The 11,264-nt window shown below is 45.0% G+C and overlaps 1 protein-coding gene across 1 annotated transcript; it reads right to left on the bottom strand.

Moving 5' to 3' along the window:
* Positions 1-1,389: 1,389 nt before the first annotated feature.
* On the bottom strand, positions 1,390-8,957 carry KCNV1 (potassium voltage-gated channel modifier subfamily V member 1). Its single transcript, XM_065399785.1, has 3 exons — positions 8,869-8,957; positions 6,017-6,543; positions 1,390-1,901 (listed from the first exon to the last, which is right to left on the bottom strand). Exons 1-3 carry the CDS (start codon positions 8,955-8,957, stop codon positions 1,390-1,392), a joined length of 1,128 nt encoding a protein of 375 aa, XP_065255857.1.
* Positions 8,958-11,264: the final 2,307 nt, after the last annotated feature.

The following is an 11,264-nucleotide window of genomic DNA, read 5'->3' as shown; positions in this document are numbered from 1 at the left end:
TTTGCTAAAAAGCATATGGGGGGAGAAACTAAGGAAAGTTTCGATTTTTGTTGTTGTCTAACTAGACCTATAACCCACCCTCCCACACCAAAAAGATCTGTATACAACATCTCATGAGCATTCCATAATGTTGTTTTTTTTTGGGGGGGGGGGCATGCATGTATTTCATTTAGGATTTCTCTAATGCCTCAGTGAGAACTATTAACTTATTTAGACCTGATCTTGGAGCCCTGAGCCACCCAAAACTCCTACTGATTTCTATGGGCTAAGCTGAAACAAGTGTCTATTTTCTTTGTGATTAAAAAGAGAACTTCTGCGTTTTCTGATGTCAACCTGATGCTTTCGGCAAGGACTCAGTTAATTAAAATAAACTAAATTCTTCCCCTGGAATTTTTGATGCCTCGGTTTCTAAATACAGGATTTTTTAATTCAGTGTCCCCTCAAAACTGAGAAAAGTGCTTATATAGACAAATAGAGGCAACATTTGTCTCGAACTCCATGATGGTAGCTTCCAGGCAGTGCCTCTTGATAGCACAATACACAAGGAACAGCCCTGGGGGGAGTGAAACAAAAGCCACTTTTGTGCTGCAGATGCTGATACAGACCCTGATGTAAGTTAGAGTATCCTGAGAGGCTGCTCTAACTTATGGCTGATTTTCCATGGCTGCCTATGGACTGTACAGCAACCCAGAATCTGTATAATATAGAGCACCACAGCCATACCTCTTTTCATCATCAGTCCTGACATAAGCATGTGCCCTACACTGGGGCATGTGAGGGTGTTATGCTAGCTCTATGCTGCTCCTGAACTGGGGAAAATTCCCCCCCAGCCTATTGTGGCCCCTCTATGCCACTGATATTGTAGCAGATGGAGGCCAGAATGGGGACAAGGATCAGCCCCTTGACTCTTGTTTACATCTACAAACAATAATACATAATGTAAAAGCCATCAGAAATGTCACCAGTGCTTTACTCCTTAAGCTTCTTTCTTTTCAAGTATTTTTAATTTCCTCATCCTTTCCACCAAAAGCCTCCTCCCCCCGTATTTTTTTTTTTGAGGGGGGGAAGGGTGTAAAACTTTATTACTGTATGTTAGCAAGGACATACGATTCATAGACAAAGATTTGGATCATTATTTTACTTTGATGGGTCCCCTATATTTTTCCAGTTCAAGAACCAATTGTGAAAATTAGTTTCAAAGCCCCTTGAGAGTTCCCAGCTTTTGAGTTATGCCTTTGGCCTACACTAGTTATCTTAAATGCACCAAGAAAATAAAATTGCAAATTGGAGAGCAAATATGCTAAGAGTGAATAATGTAAAATGACAGCTGTCCTACCGTTCACTACAACACCTTGAAGTAGTCTGTATGTTATACAAGATTTTATAAAGTCAAAACCAAAAATCATCTCCACCACTGCTCCTGGTGCTTGCTCTCTCTCTGCTTCTTAACCGTAACATATCCATGATACTGCGAGCATATATGTCTCGCAAATTAACATTGATATTTGAGTCAGTGGATGTGTTCTTTGTGAGCTTCTTTAAAGCTTCACGCTGTCGAAGAGCAGCCTCCTTTATCTTCAGTGTAAAATAACAAGCAGAAAAACGGTCATTAATTATCGCTATAGGCAAAGCCAAGACCAATATTCCTGATAATATACACATAAAGGCCACTACCTTGCCAGTGGTAGTGTCTGGTCTAATGTCGCCGTAACCAACGGTTGTCATGGAAGTTGTTGCCCACCACCATGCACAGGGCACACTTGTGAAAGTTGTGCCAGGGACACCTTGTTCAACAAAATACTCCACCGTGGAAAATATAGATATTCCCACAGAAAGAAAAAGCAGCAGCAGGCCAACCTCTTCGTAGCACTGTGCAATAGTCATCCCAAGAGATCGCAAGCCTGGAACACAAGAAATCCTGTCAGTAGGTTGATCCATGTAACTGTCTTCATACCTCTGTTAAGAAGCACTTGTTCTGAAAGCTAGACACTTTGCGTTTTATGTTTCAACCTCAGGAATGCCTTTATGAGGAGGCAATGCTGTTTGGAGAACCATTGGAAAAACATGATTATTCAAGAAATAAAACACAGAGGTCTCTGATTTATGGTCCCTATTTTGAAATGGAAAAGAATAGATATTGGTGTCCAGTATACAAATTAATAAGGGGCTGATCATGAATCATATTAGAGTGAGTGGGAAGATGCGTAAAGACAGGAGTGGGAGATACACATCTAATGCCTTCCTCTCTTATGCTGGTTACTGCCAGCTCTGCCAGGTACATCCCTTCAATTACAATGTAGTTGGAGTAACTTGTTATGAGGGAAATGATCCACTCAGTTTGGGGGATAGGATCAGGCATAAGGCAATCACCTTTGTCCAACTTCACAAACCCCTTTGCCTCACTTGCACCCCTATGCAAAAGCTGAGTGGGTAGGGGGAGGGAGCATGAGTGTGGAGAGACTTGCACAGGACAAAGACAAGTGTGCACATGTGGTAGCTCTTTGCCCCTCCCCCTCTAGGGAATGCAGTGCCCCTGGGCTGGCCAGTGCAGGGGTGAAAAAGCAAATACAATAACACTGCAAAGGAAGAAATGCCACACGCACACAAATGAAAAACAAAATATATCCACAAAACAGGGCATCCTCTAAAGCCAGTTATGCTAACTTGGGTGTCTGTATTGTATCTTCTTGATCACCGAGGACTTTATGATTTCTGACAAAGTGTTTCTCTCACTAATTTTTTAAATAATCAATATTGTTTTTCTTATTGAGGGGGAGAAATGCAATGCTTACAAATTACCCCCACTGAGCTCCAACTAAACGAAATAATGTTGGAAACTAAGGTTGAACTCATACATTTTTGCAGGTCTCAGACAGCCATTGGAGTCTCTGGGAGTTTGAGACATAAATGTGTTTAAGATTTCTTGGTGCTTTTGGGCCAATCTCTATTTCCCTGTGCACACACAAAGCCCCTGGTTTGATGCATGCACTTCAGAGAGTGCAATTGGGCTCCTTGGTTTTTAGAGATTTTTTTCTTTTCCTCCACACTACCTAACTAAGGGTTTGTCTACACACAGTTTTTGTAGCACTATAACTATATTGGTTTAGGTGTTCATACTGGTATAGCATACTCCTGTAAATTTAGGGGAATAAGCTATACCATATAAGCACCTTTATACTGGTATAAATTCATCCACACAAGGGGATGTATCACTTTTAACTATATCACTCAATATAGTTATAATGGTACAAAAGCTGCATATAGACCAGCTCTAAGGACCAGACCTGATAACCCTCAATTTGCAAGGAAGTTAGTGGCATTCAGCACCTTGCAAAACTAACAACTAGAAGGGATGATTGAGTAATTAGTTTCTCAGTGACCCAGAGGGGAAGTGTTACAAGTTAAATAAAGCATTGCTCTTTTTGAAAGCATTAGTGAATTTCAGGGCTCTCTTCCCATGTTTTTGTTTGCTGGATTTATAAATAGGGGTGTAGTGAGTAGGTGCAGAGAGGTGGTTTTACCTCTGTATATGGCATTGGTGAGACTGATACTGGAATACTGTACATAGTTCTGGTGTCCATATTTAAAAAAATGTTGAAAAATTGGAGAGGATGCAGAAATAAGCCACTAAAATGATCTGAGGGCTGGAAAAAATGCCTTACAGACTTAAAAAGCTCAACCTGTTTCGTTTAGCAAATAGAAGATCAAGTGGTGACTTGATTGCAATGTATAAGTATCTTCGTAGGGAGCAAACACCAGGTACTAAATGGCTTTTTAATCTGGCAGAGAAAGGCATAAGAAGAACCAGTGGCTGAAAGTCAAAGCCAGACAACTTCAAATTGGAAAGAAGGCACATATTTTTACTGTGAGGGTGATTAGTTATTGGATGAAACTATGAAGGAAAGTGGTAGATTCATTTCTTGATGTCTTCAGTTCAAGGGTGGATGCTTTTCTGGAAGATATGCTTTAGCCAAACACAAGTTAAAGGGCACACAATAAGCATGTTCTCAGTGATCAGTAGGTGTCAGTGGCTGTGCAGGTTTTGTAATTTCTTACCATATGAAAGCAATTATTTTCAAATTATTTATCTGGCCAAGCCAAACCATGGTTGCTCCAGCACAAGCACATTGAGGGTGAGCAGAAAGGACTTAGGCAGTCCTGCCTTCCTCCTGTGTGGAGGGCTGAAATAACTTCACTGTAGGTGCTGGGGAGTGCAAGGAGTGAGTCTTGGGCCTGGTCCACACTAACCCCCCACTTCGAACTAAGATACGCAACTTCAGCTACGTTAATAACGTAGCTGAAGTCGAAGTACCTTAGTTCGAACTTACCGTGGGTCCAGACGCGGCAGGCAGGCTCCCCCGTCGACTCCGCGTACTCCTCTCGCGGAGCAGGAGTACTGGAGTCGACGGCGAGCACTTCCGGGATCGATCCGGGATCGATTTATCGCGTCTAGACAAGATGTGATAAATCGATCCCAGAAGATCGATTGCTTACTGCCGGACCCGGAGGTAAGTATAGACGTGCCCTTTGTAGCACTGCCAGTAGCACGAGGGGTGCCAGTAATGGTGAGTCAAGGTGAGGCAGAGCAGTGGCCCTGGCCCTCTGTGCCACTAGGCCTGTGCTGGGGAAGTGCTAGGTTGAATAGGTGTATCAAATCCAACTGCTCAGCCTTCACAGCCTGCTTTATGTCCCCTTTATGACCACATCCCTTCCCCAAACATAGCTCGGCTTTTGCAGAGGCATAGTTGTGTCCTGTCTTTATCACCCCCACCCACAGGAATAGTTTGGATCTGCCATTTCTTCACAAAATGTGCAGGGCATGGTGAGCATTCCTCAGCCACACCCCGCTACGCACAGCAGGGCTACCCCGTCCCTTCCCCCAGCCTGCCCGGTCCCCATCCACTCCGCTGGCATGGATCCCAACTTTGCAAAGGGGTCGCCACAATATCCCAGGGATGATGTCATACAGGTAGGTGACTCTGCTTCTAGGTGGGAGGGGGAGATGTGATTATGGATGATCCCCTCTGTGTGCAGAACTTTCCATATTAATGACTATGTTTATGTATGCGTTAGAATCAAAATGAAAAACCCTCACCATTTTGTCATCTTTAACTAGCAGGAAACAGGCTCCAGATCTGTACAGTGTATATTTCCATTCTGATTTACTAGGTTTATGTTAACAGCAGCGCCTGCTCTGCCAGAAGATGAGAACTGTTTCCGACAACATTCAAATTATAACGAGCTGCAGTTTTTGATTTACTGCTCTGAGCCTGGGCGACTGGTAAAACTTAAATTTCAAAAAGTATGCAATTATCACCACTGGCATTTAACTTCTTCGGAGCTGTTTACATGTGTAGTTAAGTGGCATCTAATTCTGTATGCTAAAGAAATGGACTACTATTTTCAGTTTTAATGGTGATATGATACTTCACTTTTAGACTAGGAGAGTTATCAGGTTTTGATAAGATTCATTCAATTTTTTCCCTTTCAATGACAAGAAATCACTAAACTCTATATGGGAGAGAGACAGGCGATGCTAAACCAATAGGATAATAATTTCCTGAACGGTTTTTAAATAAACATATGAAAGATAGAAAGGTGTGACCCCAAATTTCAAAGTGAAGTTATCTGATGTCAACAATTGTCATTACAAACCTGGGGAATTGCCACTAGGAGCCGTCATAGGGTCTGCTACACTTCGAGCTGCAGGTGTCAATTCCATTCCCACACTAGCTCTGCTAGCTAGTGCACTAACATTGGAGGGTAGTCGCAGCGGCAGGAGCAGCGGGGGAGTAGCCACCCTGAGTACGTATCTAGTGTTTTTGACCAACAGGTCATTTCCTTCCATCCCTTCTATGCAGATTCAGTTTTATTACTGAGGCAACAGCACCCTGGATAATCTATAAGGGTTACTATGTGTCTGTACATTTAACTTGCTTGGTTAATTTCTTTTGACCTCTTATGGCTTGTGAAACGCTAAAACCAATATTATGTTAAATCTATGAGCTAAAGGTACCTGTGGAATGTCTGCCCAGCTTCAACATACGCAGAGCTCTGAGCAGCCTCAGCACCTGGACGATGCGCCCCACATTCTCCAGCTCCTGAGAGCTCTCCCCACCGCACATGCTCTCCACCAGCAGGGTGATGTAGAAGGGTAAAATGGCCAGCAGGTCTATGATGTTCGCCACGCTCCTCAGGAAGCGGCACCGATCCCGTGTGCACAGGAGCCGCAGGGCAAACTCCGCTGTGAACCAGACAATGCACACATACTCCAGGGCGTCCAGTAGTGGGGGCGCCAACCAGCTCAGCTCCACAGAAATCAAGGCCATATTGGCAATGGACACGACAACAAAGGCCATAGAGAGAGTGCCAAAAGTCCTGGCAGCTACAGAAGAGCGAGGCTTCTCCAGCATCTCCCAGAGCCTCTGCCTGACACTGGGACAGAGACTCCCGGAGAAATCCTCTTCCTCATCCTGGGCATCCAGCTCTTCTGCATCTTTCTTGATATCCAAAGCTTCACTCAGTTCCTTCCTCCTGAAGTACCTGCCCAGGGAATCCAACCCAAAATATAAACTTTGAATGACAATGTTTGCACTATTATGGAAACTGCCTTTCACACGAAAAACCCCCTACAACCAGAGTAAATCTTCCTAAAGGGAATTTGATACATCCTGATACAGCAAAGGACATAAGCTCATCCTTAACTTCAAGCATGTGATAAAGTGCTTTGTTGAGTTAGGGCCACAGAGCACATCCATATATATATATATATAGAGAGAGAGAGAGAGAGAGAGAGGACATGATAACAGTTTTCAAGTACATAAAAGGTTGTTACAAGGAGGAGGGAGAAAAATTGTTCTCCTTAACCTCTGAGAAAAGGCAAGAAGCAATGGGCTTAAATTGCAGCAAGGGTGATTTAGGTTGCCCATTAGGAAAAAAACTTCCTAATTGTCAGAGTGGTTAGGCACTGGAATAAGTTGCCTAGGGAGGTGTGGAATCTCCATCAATGGAGGTTTTTTAAGAGCAGGGTAGACAAACACCTGTCAGGGATGGTCTAGATCGGGGTAGGCAACCTATGGCACACGTGCTGAAGGCGGCACACAAGCTGATTGTCAGTGGCACTCACACTGCCTGGGTCCTGGCCACCGGTCCGGGGGGTTCTGTATTTTAATTTAATTTTAAATGAAGCTTCTTAAACATTTTAAAAACCTTATTTACTTTACATACAACAATTGTTTAGTTATATATTATAGACTTATATAATATATAACGTTACAATGTATTACTGGCATGTGAAACCTTAAATTAGAGTGAATAAATGAAGACTCAGCACACCACTTCTGAAAGGTTGCTGACTCCTGGTCTAGATAATACTTAGTCCTGCCTTGAGTGCAGGGGACTGGACTAGATAACCTCTTGAGGTCCCTTCCAGTCCTACAATTCTATGATTCTACTCTTAACGTCAGTGGGATTAACTGTGAGAGTAGGGGATGCTCATGTAAGACTGGCAGAATCAGGCCCTATGTTTCTAAACCATCTTGTCATTTTTACTAATAATATCTTACTTAATTTTTATTACATTGCTTTATAGTTGCAATGCTTAGAAGGGAGGTATATAATCCTTTATACCTTTATAATCCTTTGTCCAAAACATACCAATAGCTCAAGAACCTATTTTATTATATCTGTTATTTACACCTTATTTAAACATTTAGGTCCTGATTCAGCAAAACAATTATCCAACTGTGTTGAGTAGTTATTATGGATTTTAAGCATGTGCTAAATGCTTTGCTGAATCAGGACCATGTTTATGGAACATTTTCTTCAAACAAGGAGATTACCAAGAAACATGAGACAATCCTTTTTTCCTTATATACATGCTGGTAGTCAGTACATTTATTGATCGCTGTTGATAGACAAGCCTCATACCAAGGGATGTGGTGGATTTTCATCAGTCTTTAAATCAAGGTTAGAAGGCTTTCAAAAAATATGTTCCAGCTCAGCCACGGGATAAGGGCATGATGCAGGAATTACTAGATGTGATTCTAAGGCCTATGTTATGCAGGTCAGACTAGATGGTCATAATGAGCCTTTCTGACCTGAAAATCTATTAAGAAATCAGTGAAATTGAGTAGCACCTTGAAGCCATTCTGGAATAGATACTATTGGACTGTCAGGCAGTGCAGGTGTGCACTGGTTTTTGTATCACATTCATCTGATTATAATGATTTTAATGTAAGTATTTTGGATTTTTTATTTATCATTTTTAGAACACCCCACACTTCAATATTAACAAATAAACCAGTAACCAAAATTAACCACAACCAATAGAATTAAAAGACTAAAAATATCCTAGCACAAACGTCACAGATGTCCACCTTCTCTGCCTTCTCCTCGTCCCTATCTAACATTTTCATCTGCTGTCACTTTTGCCTCAGCCTGTCCCCCCTCAGTCATTTCCTTCTGCCTCCTCCTCCTCCCACCCAGAACTCCCAGTGCCACCCGTCCCTTTAGCAGAAGTCAATGCGGCATTTGCCCAGCCACTGCTCCCATACTGAATCTCATCATCCTGCCCCCAGTGCCAACCTCCCCTCTAGTAACAGTCTCCACTGACCTCTTCCAACCTTTTCCCTCCCCCATCTAATATCCACTTGTCCATGTAGTGGGAGTTGGTGCTGAGTTTGTGCAGTTCAGCTCCTTCCCCAGCACCCATCTACCCCTGTAAGAGCAGTTGATGCTGAATTCCTCCAACCCACACTGCTGGATCTCTTCCCTTCACAACCCAGGGCCTGCCTTTCCCTGCAGCAGGAGTTGATACTGAGAGCATCCAGCCCACATTATTATTTTCCTCCTTTTCCCAGTGCTCACCTGTCTCTGCAGCAGGAGTCGATGCTGAGCTCGTCCAGACCCCAGTACTGGATCTCCTGCAGGAAGGAGAGGGCGCACAGCTGCTCCATCACATGCAACCTCCCTGTCTGGTAATAATTCAGGATGTAGCGAAACGCCTGCGAGCTCCGGTCGAAGAAATACTCGTTCTCCACCAGGTTGGCATCGTCGCAGAGCTCCAGGAGGCTAGAGGCTACATCCCGGGCAGCGGACACCACCACGGCCAGCTTGCCGAGCCGGGTGTCTGGGTAGCAAGACAGAGTTTGCTGGGACAGTACGAAGCGGCTGCCACCCACATTGATGGTGAAAGAGTCCAAGGAGGGGTCAACTTTCTGCAGCAAGGGCCCTTGGTCCTCCTCACTGCAGAAGACGCTGGACTCTAAGGAATCCAGCGATGTGCTGTCCCCTGGCTCCTGTCCGGTTGTCTGGGAAGAAAGGGACATGCAGCAGGGAGGCGACTTCATCCTGCAGCTGCCAGCAGCAGCCCACTGTCTCCTATATTAAAAGACACAGCAAAGGTGAAGAGAAGACAGCCCAGTTGAGGGAAATGGGCCAACCCAGTTTTTAAATGTATTTCTTTCATACAATTTCCTTACAGATTCATGGTTCCTGACCCCACTTGCTCAGAGCAAAGCGTCCATATCAGATAGAGCTTAAAAAAGAGACGGAAGTAGCCCAGCAGGATATACATCTGGTTAACAATAAATAATAATGATCCCTGAAATATATTTACCTTGCATTGGTTTTACACCAATTGGAATTTGATTGATCATTAAAGGCTTGATCCAAATCCCATTAAAGTCAATGGAAAAACTCCCAGTGACTTGAAAGGGCTGTAGATATGCCCTAAAATTTTAAAATTACAGTGCCTAAAGGATCATGTTTCATGCTAAGATTTATTTATTACCATAATGAGACATCAATATAAGATCCAGTTGCTTTGAAATTTGGGATTGTAACTATATGTGTCTTCTTTGCAACTATCCAGGGGATTATTGTCTTTAGCATTTTAGCACCATCATCACCTGTCAGACAACATTTGATGAATCATAAAAGAAAGGGGGGGGGGGACGAAAATTAAGCATCCCAGTAACTCATACACTTTATCCAGCACCATAGCACCTCTCCCATACAGAACTGGAGATGTTAGCTGTCTGCTTTTCTGACATAAAGAACTGTATGCCAACTATATGGAAACAAATCCACAGAGATTTTAGAGAGGAGGAGAAAGTTGTACATGTTTTGTACTTAAGAATGACCATTAACCAAGGCTACAGAGGAAATAACCATTCTCTAAAATATCTGCATGAACCAGCTGGTCATCAAAGCTACCACTCTGTTTGTACTTGGTAGCAACAACAGACCTACTTAAAAAGTTAAGCAGTGGAATGGCTAAAAGTCTAACGGGGTGGGTTAAAATTCCCCCGAAGTATCACAATTTCATCCTTATCATAATTTGTTACCTGCGATACAGGTATGTTTTAAAGCCCAATACCGTGCATTAACGCCTGCTGGAACACAAACCCGCTGCAAAGTTTTAAAAGCGGGATTACATTTTATTGAGACGTTTTAAAATACATAGAAATGCACGAAGGGACTCGGTGATTTGCCGCTGTCCCGGGGCTGGCTGGCAAGAGCCGGAGGGTTGTTTAAGGGAGACAGAGCGAGAAACTCTTCTGCTAAACGGATCTCTCCCGAGCGCCCGGCGAGCTCGGCTGCGCGATGCTGGGCATAGAGCGGCACCAGTGCCAAGGAGAGCAGGAGCCAGCTGTGCCTTACCTGCCCGGCCGCCTCGCTGCACATCTGGGCTGCTGCTGCTGCTGCTGGCGGCTCCTCCCGAGTGGCTCCCCCGGCCGGGAGCAGGGCACGGCTGCTCCGACAAGGCTCCTCGCTGCCCGCCCGCACCTCGCCACAGCCCCGCGCGCTCAGCTCCCGGGAGCGCCAGACCCGCGTTCCGGGTCATGTGCTGCGGAGGGAGGTAATTCCAGCGCGGGCTGGGGACCCGCGTGCTCCGTGTGAACGGGCCGGGCGCCGCCTGCACGGGGCAGAGTGCGGGGGCTGCGTGTCACCTCCCCGCTAAACCCACTGGCACTGCCCTCTGGCCCCCGCCCCGCCAACGCCCCCGGCACTGCCCTATAGCCCCCGCCACGCCAACCCCCACTGGCACTGCCCTATAGCCCCCGCCCCGCTAACCCCACTGGCACTGCCCTATAGCCTCCGGCCCGCTAAACCCACTGGCACTGCCCTATAGCCTGCGCCCCGCTAAACCCACTGGCACTGCCCTATAGCCCCCGCCCCGCCAACCCCCACTGGCACTGCCCTATAGCCTCCGCCCCGCTAAACCCACTGGCACTGCCCTATAGCCCCCGCCCCGCCAA

The sequence above is a fragment of the Emys orbicularis genome, chromosome 2 (genome assembly GCF_028017835.1).
Source record: "Emys orbicularis isolate rEmyOrb1 chromosome 2, rEmyOrb1.hap1, whole genome shotgun sequence".
Lineage (NCBI taxonomy): Eukaryota > Metazoa > Chordata > Testudines > Emydidae > Emys > Emys orbicularis.
Note: the sequence above shows the minus strand (reverse complement) of the source record. Positions and strands in the feature narration are given on the sequence as shown.